Consider the following 13255-nt stretch of genomic DNA (forward strand, 5'->3'; position numbering starts at 1 on the left):
GTGCACCCTATGGTCCGGTGCACCCTATGGAGCGAAAAATACGGTACATTTTGAAATGAAAGCAAACTAGAACAGGCCTACAAAATCCTTCCCCCGCCCCTCAAAGAGAGATGTCTTGAGAAGAAATAGTAGTTTCTGGCTACTCCCAAACTGCATTATATTCCAACAGTTCCCCTGGGGGTGGTGTGATGTTGGGTGGTGGGGTATTCTAGTCTAACCTATGACCAAGGCATACAAATTTGAATGCTCCCCCACAAATTCATTCAAGACTTTGACTAGCACACAACCCAACCTTTTTTTCCTCCTCGGCATCTTCATCCTCCTCATTGGCTAGTTTCATGGCTGTTTCAAGGATCCCCACAAAGCTTTGATCTGCGGAAGATTCCATTCCTTGGATTGGAGGGAACCCTGCCAAAGATGGCACAGTGACTGATTAGAAGGCGAAAGCTACTGCTAAATGTCTGCATATACCAGAGGTTGCTGAATTACAATTCCCATCATCCTGGGCATTGGGCATGCTTGCTGGGGTTGATGGGAGATGTAGTTCAGCAACATCTGGAGGGCCAAAAGTTCCCCACACCTTCTCAGTCTCACAGCTTGCCTATTTAATAAACACATCCATAGCCTGAGCATGGATCCATGGCACCCAGAAGTGTGTGTGTAAGCAAAGAATTTGGTACTGAGTGAAGAAGTCAGCTTCTTCGGGATCTGAGACCAGTTCTTTAAAAATTAAACACATTTCTAGCCCACGGCTGTAAAGATACAGCTTGAAATGACCTCTCCTCCTTCTACATGCTGTTTTGGTGGTTTTCCCAACTCCCCAGAGCCAATTTGGGGAGATGCAGGGAGTGCATGAGTTGGGGTTGGGAGCCCTCTTGTGCTAGCGGAAGTTGTGGTGTGGGCATCTGTTGGCAGGGCTTCTTAAAATGCCCAAGATTTCCCTGTGTGATGGAAACAAAGAAGAAAACTCAGAAGAGCCATCTATTTAGATCAGGCATGACCAAACTTGGCCCTCCAGCTGTTTTGGGACTACAATTCCCATCGTCCCTGACCACTGGTCCTGTTAGCTAGGGATTATGGGAGATGTAGTCCAAAAACTTCTGGAGGGCCAAGTTTGGCCATGGCTGATTTAGATGGAGTTACTTTGGGGTAACCTCACATGATGTTGCCACAAGAGGGCAGCATTTGCCAGATGCATCCTTGCATCCCCAACTACCAATAACAAGATTGCAAGTTACATACCTGGGGGAACAGGTAGGTCACCAAACTCAACAGGTTTTCCTGCCTTGTGAGCTCTGATGGCCTCTTGATATTGCTGAGGAGAGAAACAAAAACAGAAGCTGAAATCCCTAATTTGGGAGCATGGTCTTTCTAGAAAAGGGTGGGTAAAGCTACTTTTCTTGGGATAGTTGCAGCGAAAAACAGGGTATGAGAGTATGCATCCTAGAACCACCCAGATCCTAGGCTCATACCAGCTTGCTGCTTCTGGAGTTGTAAGCAGAATCAGTTCATCTTTTGATATCTCTTGCCCTGCATTTGAATTTCTATTTTTTAACTTAGCTCATTCTGAACTGTTCTTTTAGTGCTACTTGGGTTTTAACACTTTTATCTCCAAGTCCTACAGATTTTACAAGAGTGTTGCTCATTTTAAAGCGAAGCAGAGACTGCATTGTTGAGCTGCTGTAAGTTTTTAATCTACTGATGAAATTAACAAAGGGCTTATAGTGAAGCAGGAATCCTGTTCTTGAGCTAAATTAGATAGGAGCACAAGGAGAGCTTCAGAGAAGTGAAAACTAGCTTCAAGGCTGAAACCAAGCACAGCTTTGGCTCTAGTCTGGCCTGCTTTAATCAATCAATCAAAATATTTATATACTGCCCTCTCATAAATATCAGGGCTGTGTACAACACCACGTATACAATAAAATATATAAAACCATTTAAAAACAAAACAAAATGACTGGGTGTTAAAGGGTTTTAAACCTTTTGCTGCACCAGACAGGGGCAATAATACCAAGATGACATTAGCACATACTGCTAGCTGAGGATGGGAAAGCAGACTCCCCAATTTATAGTGAACTAAAAGCAGAACGAGTGGGAAGAAAATGTTGAGACCTACGACTGCTGTGGGGGTTGATCCTTGAGGATTTCTCAGGGCCAGTAATTTCCCCCAGAGAGCTACACAAGTGGTACGTGTGATGCAAACGCTCGATATCGATCACATATTTCCGAATATCAAAATAAACAGAATCAAAATTTTAATTCAGTTTCTACACCCGGAAACTATGATTTTCAGCAAAAATCATCACGATTCTGTATCCGTTCAATAGGCGGCAAGAGGAAAATACTTATTAGCATATTCCAGCCACCACAAACCCAGTTATGCTGCAGCGGGGAGCAAATTGCTTTTTCTCTATTTGCTCCTCGCAAGTATTGCCACAAGATCTGTGCTATGTAACCTTTGAGCAGGAAAGCTAGCGAGCAAAAGCGAAAGGAAACAGGTCCCTCACCTTCACAATTCGCTCGTGCATCCTAGCCTTCCTGTCATCTCCTTTGCTCTTGGCCTGGGCTGCTGCTGTCTTGTATCTGTCCATCCTCTGCTGCAGTGCCTCCATAATATCTCGAGGCGGCGGGGGCACATCTGGAAACAAAGCAGGCAATTCTATGTCAGTCCATTCTTGCATGCACGAAAGTGAGACTAGGAAGGGGTGCGTGGCTCATCTAAACCAAGGTTAGTGCCTTGAAAGTTTACCCTATCCCTTCAGCATCACAGGCATGGACAAATGTTGCTTGAGGAAAGGAAGCTGCAGAATATCCCAAGCAGTTGACGTCAGTGCCTGACTAGCTAAATTCATATTCCTGGGAGTTTAGGATAGGAATTACTGCTTCTCGTTCTGCCTGGGTGGAAAGATGAATGGTTTCTCCTCTTATTTATGACACTGTTTTGAAGATCAAACAAAAATGACAATATGCCCATACTCCTCTCCAAACCAATCTTGCCTTCTTTAGAACCAAAGTTCTCAAACTGGTCTAAGTTCCATTCAGAAGGTATGCTGCACAATAGCCCATAATATCTGTACATGGCTCTGCACCTGACTTTATTTTTTTTTCCTGAGAGGGACCTGGGCCTTTATTTTCACCAAGACCAAATACATAAACCAGGATGACAAGACACTGGATTTTCAGAATACAACACTCTAATTTTTCCCTAAAATTTAACCAGTCAAAGAAGTTCTTCACAGTGGCCTGACTAAAAGCCTATGATTTTCCATTATACGGCACTCTTTTTAATTATGATGCTGGTACTATTTTTCTTTATCATTAAACCAGAAGCACAACCATCATCTTAGAAAAGTTAGCTTATGGCTGTTAAAATATGAGTTGTAGTTTTTTGTTCATTTGTGGAACCAAAATACTTTATTAGGTGGTCTGGTGAGGCCCTAAGCAATTTTCTAAAGGTCAGGGGAGGGGGGAGGAGATTGAAAACCACTACACTAGACATAAAGCACTATGTTCATTTAAAACTTCAATGTTGGGTCAAGATCAAAAGTCTCCTGGGTCCTTTATTAGACTTGTAAGAGCACTTATCAATCATCTTCAGTCTGTCAAAAATATGCTTAAGACAGTATCCATACATGACATACTTGTTAAAAAGATGGCCTTGAGGAAAACTATTCTTTGAATTTGGGGGTCAGAGATACAAGGCAGATTATCTTTTTGCAGTTTTCTATTTTTCTGCCCCCCAAAAAAATACCTTTCAGAAGTTCATTAGCAACAGTGAACAGATGCCAGCTGCAAATAAATACTAGACAAACTTGGCAGTTTCAATTTTAAAGCTTTATTAAATACAAGTAAAATAAACACTAAATCAGATCAGGAAAATACCTAAATTCTTCATGCACACAGTCCTATAAAATTCTAGGGAATCAGATCTATTAACTCAGCAGAACGAGGCAAGTGACATAAGAGGCCAGGCCTACTACAGGGTGCAGGCTGCACCCCAAGAAAACTTTTTCCACCTACAGAAAAACTAGCAAGCAAAGCCCCAAAGAAAAAAGATGCAGAACGCCTACACTACAAGAAGCTGAGCTGCAGGCTCTGCACAGCGAAGCAATATTCTCAGGGCACACTAGAAGCAAGAAAGCCTTACTGGGTTCCTACCTCCTGGACTTGAGACTCCTGCTGCCAGTGGGGTTGCAGCCTGTGAAAGAGGTGTTGTTGCTGTAGCTACAGGCGACTGTGGAACACTTGGGGACAACATCTCCTTGGGCAGCTGATCTGTGGAAGTAAAACAGCTAGCAGTTGCATGACAATAAGTCAATTCACAAAAGGCTGGCAGCGCCCTTCCCTACTGAAACCAGCAGCTCCTCAATCCATGTCAATGAGTCTTTCAGCAGGGGCACTTCAATATAACACTTCTATGTTCTACCACCACCCTGCCCCAAAAACCCATGGAGTGCTGAGCTATTAAAACCAAATGTTTGCAATGCCCCTGCTCCTATGCACTTTGCCCTGAGGGTTCAGAGCAGAAGAGAAAAACACCCAGGCCCCTGCTGCCAGCCAGGAGACCAAGAGCTGTTGAGTAGCAAGGGGTTGTGGTTTATGTACAAGTAGTGTGCGTATTACTGCAAACGATTGCAAGCCACCTTGGGGATCATTCAATCCAAAGGCAGGGTAGGCCTGAGCTGTGAGCGAATCTCAGGGATTTTGTCTCCCTTTCTCTGCATACAAGAAAGGGCAAGTCTCACCACTGAGCAGACACCATACAAAGGTTTTCTTGTATGTTGGAATGTCCTCCCCCCACACGAAACAAAAAAGTAACAAGATTAAGACGCAGATCAAACATTTAGAACAAGCGGAATCCATCTTGTTCCTGACAGTCGTTGGACCAAGGATGTACACTTTCCTAGCCAAAAACTTGCAATGATCTGGGATGGAACTTTGCACCAACATAAGCAAATGTGAGATTCCATCCTTTTTAAACAGTCTCAGTCTCCCTTCATATGACTAGACAGTGATCATTCTGGAGGACAACCAACATGCCTTAGCTCTTCGTGTTTAGCTTTGTGAGTAGAATAGTACAAATAAAGCACTTACAGCTTATTCCTGTGCATGTCTATTAAGAAACAAGTCCTACTAAATTCATTGAGACACTCCAAGGTAGTGTACACAAGGCTTCAGCCTGAGAGGATCCTTGGAAGAATCTGGCTTCCTGAAGACTGTGAAGCCAGTACTGGCTGCATCACCTTTCCCTTTGCACAGGGGTCAGCAACCTTTTTCAGCCGTGGGCCAGTCCACCGTCCCTCAGACCATGTGGTGGGCCAGACTATTTTTTTGGGGGGGGGGGATTAACGAATTCTTATGCCTCACAAATAACCCAGAGATGCATTTTAAATAAAAACACACATTCTACTCCTGTAAAAACACCAGGCAGGCCCCACAAATAACCCAGATGCATTTTAAATAAAAGCACACATTCTACTCATGTAAAAACATGCCGATTACTGGACCGTCCACGGGCCGGATTTAGAAGGCGAATGGGCTGGATCTGGCCCCAGGCCTTAGGTTGCCTACCCCTGCCTTTGCACCTAAGAGTGTTAGTAACCTTGAATGGGGGCTCAATTGGGGTTGTCGCTGCCATTGCCATTTTACCACCTTGCCATCTTTTAATGTGTGATGTTTCATTATGTTTTATATGTACTGTAAGCAGCTCAGAGTGGCTGGGGAAACCCAGTGAGATGGGCGGGGTTTAAATAAAATTATTATTATTATTATTAGCAGAAGTCTTGTTAGTTACCTGAATCAGGAGTGACTGTCCCTCAAAGATTATTCTAGAATTTTGGTAATGGCATGTGTTTCAAGTTGGGAAGACAGGAAACATCTGATTCAAGAGTTTCAGCTCATAAAATATAACTAGGATTACATCTTGGATTAGCTAGTTATTTCGTATTACGGAATTAATCAATGCACTTCCATCTGCTTTTTACTAGAAGCACAACTGGTGTGCTATATCTGTACAAGGAAGTTTGGTAGCAAATGATATGGAGAGAACCAAAGCTCATGCACAAGGGACACAATTCGGAACACCCAACTATTCTTACCTGGAGGTGGAGGCAGATGACTGAGATCCACCGCCTCTCCTTTACCCACAGATGCTAAAACAGGGTCAAGGCTCTGAAAAACATTAATATAAAAGTTACTTGTATAAATTCCCTATACAGGATTTGGACGGCTCTGGGGTCGGATAACTCCATACCCTCCAACATTTTTCCAATGAAAATAGGAACATCCCAAGGAAAAGCCAGATATTCTGGGATCAAATCAGAAATCAGGACAGCTTCTCTAAATCAGGAATGTCCCTGGAAAATAGGGACACTTGGAGGGTCTGCAGAAAGAGATAGCAACTTTGGTGACGATCATTCTCCCCACGAAGCACTGTTTTTCCTGACGTCTCGCAAAAAGGACCTGTGTCTTGCTGCAGAAGTGTGCTTACCTTGGCTATGCGGTAGTACTTAGTAGCCATTTCAATGCTGCCTTCCTGTTTAGCTCGCAGAGCAGCCAGCTTGTATTCCCGCTGTCTGGCTTGCAGCAGCACCTGTGTACTGGAGCTTTTGGAATCTGAGGAGAAGCAGATTTTGCAAAGCATTTTGAGTGTGTTCTGCAGTCAAAAAGGCTCCCGGAGCGGCTAACAGAGATCACTACTAGCAAGACAGAGATGTGGAACATGCTGTTGCACATCCCTGTTAAAGCGTTCCAGAGAACAACTTGGGCTGTGTGTCCCTGTGAGGTTCTTTTTTCTTTTAAAGTCCCCCACCCCACACGGCATTACGCAAACTGCTTTTGAGGTTCCCATCAGTTTCAAAAGCAACTTGCCACGAGGATCAGGTGTTAAGAGAAACACAAGGCAAAATGTAAGTGATGTGAGTGCATGCAACAAACTGAAGGACTCTTGGCATCCTTGCCATTACGTTTGGGGCACAGGTTGCCTAAATAGGGTTTTAATTAATGTATCTATAATTAAAATTTCTATCCTGACCTTCACCTTTAGGTCACAGGGCTGGTTACAGCATCCAATGGCATAAAGAAGAAATACAGTCATTAACCATGACGTATTAGCATGGGGTTTTCTTTTCACTCATGTCACTCCTCTCCACCCAACCCAACCCAAAGCGACTGGAAGTGGTGACACCACTTTTTAAAGCGTTGAAACTAAATTGTACCAGCCAAAACACAGCTAACTAGAGCAAGAAAATTAAAAGGATAGCTCCTATTCATTGGGGAAGGGCAAAGAAAGAACCAACATTACATATTTGTATATTTTTAAAGAAAATAACTTTTTCCATTTTTTCCATTTTCTCTAGTACATCAATTGGTTTTGATTCAGTTTGTGATTTCTTGTTAGAAATCACAAAGCCCATTCCTATTGAGTTCTCTGACGTGAAAGATGGGTTGAAAGACAGTAGAGTGTCAAAACTCATCCAATGAGCACCGTAAGAATCTGAACCTAGGGCCCCTGTTTAAGTCCTATTTGTGACACCTACTTGACTAGCAGTCTAAAGACAGTTCTGAAAAACAAGTCAAGGCTAAACATGGCTTTAACCCAGAGGTGGGGACCCCATAGCCCTCCAGATGTTGCTGGACCACTTGGCAAACCCTCCTTTAACCCATGGTGAAATGTGTTTATTGTAATATTTATTTATTTATTCATTCATTCCCCACCCATCTGGCTGGGTTTCCACAGCCACCCCAATCACCCATCACAACATCTCTCTCTTGGTCTTTGTTATGCTGCACATTTGCATTTAGTACTAACCCAAAGAAGGGGAAGGTGCCACAGCGGCAGATTTTTCTTGTGGAGCCTCTGGGGATCTAAGTGACACAGGAGGAGCTGGAGAAATCTTTGGTTTTGGAAGTACTGGCGGTGGCAGCTTGGGGGACAGTTCAGGTAGAGGCAGTGCTTGAGAAGGTGGCTGCTCAGGAGCTGCAGGAGTCGACTCTGGAGGAAGGTGATTGGCAACAATTGTCGTTTCATCCGAGGCGGAGGGCGCCTGTGATGCTGGAGCAGTCTCCAAAGGAGAGCCCTGCTGCTGGGAATTTGTGACCTTTCCTGTAGAAACTGGTGGAGGAATTTCATCTTCGTCAATCTTTTTGCCCTTCTTCACAGAGGTCAACAAGTTTTCCAGAGTCTGAGGGAAGAATGTATGTTGTGTTACATGCATGTTTCAGAAACTGAAAACACAAGCTAGTTGAGAATGCCTCCAGAGGTGTGTCCCACCCCCCAAGAAATCATGTATTTCACCCGTACCAAAGCATTATTTCCCCACATCGCTCTGAAGCCTCCATTTGTCCCATTAGAGAAATTTATAAGAAATTCCCACTGGCTTCCTTTAACTGTTCACATCCACCACACCGTTGCTCCTACCTTCAAGACTTCAAACTCTTGCTCACACCTTTCCATTTTTTTAACATCCTTGTTCATCTAATCAGACACAAGGTCTCCTCATGTTTGGTACTGCTGCCTCCTACGACTGCCAAGGCTGTAACTCTTTCCTTGCACCCTAATGGTAAGGGCTGGTGCAGATCTCTCTTTTAGAGATCAAGAGCAGGCTCTGAGATTACTTTCATCTCTCCCCTTGCTAGCGCAAATCAGCAGCAAGATGCAGGGTCCTTTAAACCTCTCCATTGAGGGGTGTGTGGCTGTGCGCCCCTCAATGGAGAGGTTTAAAGGACCCTGCACCTCAATGCCGGTTAGCATGAGCTGGTAGTGAGGTGCGTATTTACTCGAGTCTAATGTGCCATTGAATCTAATGCACACCCATTTTTGCAGCATCATTTGGCAAAAAAAAGGTGTGCATTAGACTTGAGTAAATACAGTATTTAAAAATTCAGTTTCTTAAATTTTTCATACATAAACTAGAAGATCCGATCGTCAAATTTCAAAATTATATTTTGGTGAATATCTGGTGGCTTACCTTGATCCCCCTTTCATAGCGACGCACTTTGGAGCTTTCGTTGGCTTGCTTTGCATTAGCAGCTGCAGCTTTGTACATGGCCAGTCTTTCTAGCAAAACGGATTCCGTGCTGCTGGAATCAGCAGGGGTATTATTTGTCTGGGAAAGCATAAAACAAGACCATTTTTCCCTCAGGGAAAAAACAAACCCAATCCCCACACTTGTCCACTTCTGAATTTATTTTTATTTTATTATAAAATTAATAAATTGCATTAAACAAAGAAATATAGGAGTTGCAGTCCAGTAACTTCTGGGGGGCCACAGGTTAGCTCCCTCCCCCCACTCCCCTAGTGCGAACAACCAGCAGGTTCATGACTAAAGCAACATTTGAACAGGAGACTGCCCAGATCACAGCTCTTCCTTTAGCTACTACACACGTTCTTAGCAATCGCGAGAGTTTTTTTTGTTTTATGAGATACATGAGAGCTGGAAGGACCCAAACAAGCAATACTGCAAAACTGGCTACTGGCCTGTGGATTATCAACTAGAGCTAACAAGTGCAAGGGAAAGAATGAAATTCTCCAACATCAGTATCATCTGCAATTTAAAAAGTGCCCAACAAGAAGAAAAGAGGAAGAAACCCAAGCCAGAAGGGAGGTTCGCACCTTAGCAGGAGCAGGAAAAAGTGTTGGAGCATCCTTGGTTTCAGCATCTTCCTCAAGGACTTCATTGAGTTCAGCCTACATAGAAAATAACATTATTGCTAATACATTCAAATTTTGTAGTCTTCAAGGAAAGTGACAAAATCTGAAGCAAAGCTTTATCTGCCCCCATCTTTCCCCTTTCCATCCACCCTGAACTGTACCATCCAGAGCCGTCTTTCCTATAGGGCTTAGTGGTGCATCGCGCCAGGGCACCGGCCTCTCAGGGGCACCCCAGAGAGTGGGGGAGCTGCACAGCTTTGCTGACGGCCTCCCCTTTCCCTGTATGCCCACCAGCTGCGCCCCACCAACCATAAGGCTGGCGGGCGTGCAGCTTCCCTCCCGAGGAGGCTTGGGAGGGGCACAACTTCACTCCCAAGCCTCTGTGGGGATCGCTCTCCTGCAGCGGCATGGGGGAGTGTTGCTCCCCCCCCCATGGCTGGCAGTGCGCTGCTATGGCCACCCCAACACTATCCATGGTAATTTGGGGCACTGGGCGGATATTTGCACCCCAGCGCCGCATCTGCTAAAGACGGCCCTGGTACCATCCCTAGTTCCTCTCCCGCACATCTTTCCCAGAACATCCAATTGACCCCTTTACTTCCGATCCATAATACCAACTGAAACTGTCTTTCCTGCACCCACAAGCCACTTTTGTCTCCTCTCTCATTAATGCCTATATGCTTTCTATAATTCTCCTCCATGTGCCCCAAACAACCTCCTGTTCTCTATTTAGCAGGCTTTCCCCTTCTTCTCAGAGGATCCGCCTGAGCCTGCTCCTGCCTCGCCACTTTGGCAATTCCCTTCTCTATCCACATTAATTCCACTGTCAGCCTCCAACCACCTCCTTCCCCTACGAGGCTCCAAGGAAATTTTTACCAAGAGTTCGTCGTCATCTTCCAAATCTTCCTCTTCTACCCCATCCTCTTCGTCGAGGTCCTTCATGCAGAAAGCGGCCATTCTTTCAATAGCTTCCATTGGCAAAGGAGCTAGAGAGAGAAAGCAAACAACGGGCCATTATCACATGTCACAAAATCAACTCAAGATTGGTCCAAAAGGGATTTCAGAACAGGTTTTGAAACAACTGCAAATGCTTAGCGGAGAAAAATAACAATTAAATAAACAACAGAGCCATCCGAAGACCAGGGAAAAGGAGTACTCAGAGGGAAAGATTCTAGTTCTTTGAAACTTGCAAGTCTTCAATTGATTCTTTCATCAAGCACTTCGGAGTAGTTGGACGTGTCTACTGGCTTTGCTTCAAAATGATAAAGGAGGCCTTTGGCAAGGCCATGAGTAGAGTATGAATGGGGTGGGTGGGTAAGAAGGGGTGCCCTCACTTGTACTGAGGCCCTAAGATACATGACTGGGGTACATGCTGATGTGGGGAGAGGTCAAAGGTGGCGGCAGCCAAGTCTAAGGTGAACTGTGGCATCGCCATTGAAGTATCAGGTGGCCAACTCTTCTTGACAGTTACCCCAGGAAAGTAGTACAAAGCTCCTAGTACTGTAGCCCAAAACAATCACTGCTCAGCAGCATAAAGCTGGGGACTAAGTGGGAAATTTGTGCAGCCTTAAGAGCTGTCTATAATATCTAATTGGAGGGGTGGGAAATTCAGGATATTTCAAGAGTTCAAAGAAACCACAGAGATAAAGAGGAAGGGAAGGACTTATTATAGGCAGCCTCCCCATTTATTGCAGAGTTGGGTGACAGATGTGTCTTGGAATCTGGAAAGGTCCCATGGGCTCAAGATGCACCCCATACACACAGAAACACACACTCCATAGCGCTCAAGTCACTTTCTTAAGCAACAGGCAACACTACAAAGGCCTGGCAACCACTTACTTTTACCATTTGGTTTCCGTTTTGGATCTGGCTGGCCTCCAACAATGGTCAGGAATTCAGCCTCCAGTTCGTGATCATCCTCCCCATCACTGGCCATCAAGCCTTCGGGTGAAAAATCCAACAGCAAAGCCATCTACAGGAAATGAGGTACAATTTTGTCATGAAGATTGCTGTAGACTTACTTTGTGATGTTCATGCTTTATAGATAATATTTGTTGATACTGATGTCAGAGGGCCTTCTCGGTAGTGGCGCCCACCTTGTGGAACGCCCTCCCGTCAGATGTCAAGGAAATAAACAACTATCTGACTTTTAGAAGACATCTGAAAGCAGCTCTGTTTAGGGAAGTTTTTACTGTTTGATCTTTTATCGTGTTTTTAATATTCTGTTGCGAGCCGCCCAGAGTGGCTGGGGATAAATAATAAATTGTTGTTGTTGCTGCTGCTGCTGTTGTAAACTAATCACTGTATTAGCAGACACACTGCTTGTGTGCGTGTTTAAGTACCAGCATTAGCCTCCATCCAAGCTGGGGATGACAATTTTCCTCAGCCTTTTTCCTTTTGTTTTTTGGATTGTCTTTTAAAATTGATTACAGTGGTACCTTGGTTTACGAACTTAATCCGTTCCGGAAGCCCGTTCTTAAACCAAAACTGTTCTTAAACCGAGGCACATTTTCCCTAATGAGGCCTCCCGCCGCTGGTGCCCTTCCACCATTCTTAGACCGAGGTAAAGTTTGCAAACCAAGACACTATTTCCGATTTTGCGGAGTTTGTAAACCAAATCGTTCTTAAACTGAGGTACCACTGTACATGTAAGCCACCCCGGGAATCTTTTCAGCTGCAGCATTGGGCAGAGGTACGTACGTACGTATATAGCTTGTGTGTTTTTTATTTTGGTGACTGTTCTTTGATTTAAAAAAAACAAAGAAAGAAATATTAATTACATTCTAATTCTTTCATTTTCTTATGAAATATCAATGACAGCCATAACAGGAAATGACCCCGTGCAGCATGTTTCAAACTTTATACCATGTGGGAACTCTCACAACATTGATTTGTCCATTGATTTGTCTGCCAAGCCACCCCTGAGCACCAGCCACAGATTCCTTCCATCTTGCAGTGCTTTCTGGGACACATTTTTTATTCACAATCACATTGTGCCTCATCAATGCCCAGGCATTCCCTGGAGCATTCCCAACAGGGTATGCCTTCTCCCCCCCCCCCCGGTGTACATACACGCTTTAGTTTTAAATATATATATATAATTTTTAATTAAATTTTCTCTTTTATAATTTCAAATAAACATTTTACATACTTAAGTTATCAATGACTTCCCTTCTTCTCTTTCCATAGTTCATTTTACATATCTTATATCCCTGTATATTTTACAAAAACTATACCAATCGGTTTTCCATTACTGCATCCATCAAAACTTATTTACACTGTTGAATTTATCTTAATGCTGCCAGCGTTTTCAGCTGTACACTGAATTATTTTCCATATATTCAATAAATGTTTTCCGATCTTCTTTAAACGTATGTTCTTATTCTATATGTTATGCCTCCTTTAACTGTGAGTTACAGAGAAGACTAATTATGGTGGACAAACTGCCTTTCTGGTAAAATACTGCCTGCATGTATAACCCTGCAGCAGGGTATCCAATGGCAATAGATGGAACGTGAGATGAAATCTTGCCCCAATGGAACTTCTAGAGTTTCATTTCTCTGTAACAAGAGTGGTGTTCCTTCATAACCACAGAAGTGACCA

The 13255-nt window shown here is 43.9% G+C and overlaps 1 protein-coding gene across 2 annotated transcripts in view; it reads right to left on the reverse strand.

Moving 5' to 3' along the window:
- Positions 1-13255, reverse strand: part of CC2D1A (coiled-coil and C2 domain containing 1A) — a 46006-nt gene that overhangs the window by 27191 nt on the left and 5560 nt on the right. For both annotated transcript variants that reach the window (XM_033174076.1, XM_033174077.1), the window contains exons 3-13: positions 11492-11624; positions 10529-10638; positions 9614-9688; positions 8970-9107; positions 7811-8183; positions 6491-6615; positions 6099-6171; positions 4159-4275; positions 2508-2638; positions 1243-1315; positions 293-408 (exon numbers count right to left, since the gene is read on the reverse strand). In XM_033174076.1, the coding sequence (XP_033029967.1) occupies positions 293-408; positions 1243-1315; positions 2508-2638; positions 4159-4275; positions 6099-6171; positions 6491-6615; positions 7811-8183; positions 8970-9107; positions 9614-9688; positions 10529-10638; positions 11492-11624 (1464 nt within the window). The remainder of the gene's footprint in view (positions 1-292; positions 409-1242; positions 1316-2507; positions 2639-4158; positions 4276-6098; positions 6172-6490; positions 6616-7810; positions 8184-8969; positions 9108-9613; positions 9689-10528; positions 10639-11491; positions 11625-13255) is intronic.

Source organism: Lacerta agilis, chromosome 16 (genome assembly GCF_009819535.1).
Source record: "Lacerta agilis isolate rLacAgi1 chromosome 16, rLacAgi1.pri, whole genome shotgun sequence".
Classification (NCBI taxonomy): domain Eukaryota; kingdom Metazoa; phylum Chordata; class Lepidosauria; order Squamata; family Lacertidae; genus Lacerta; species Lacerta agilis.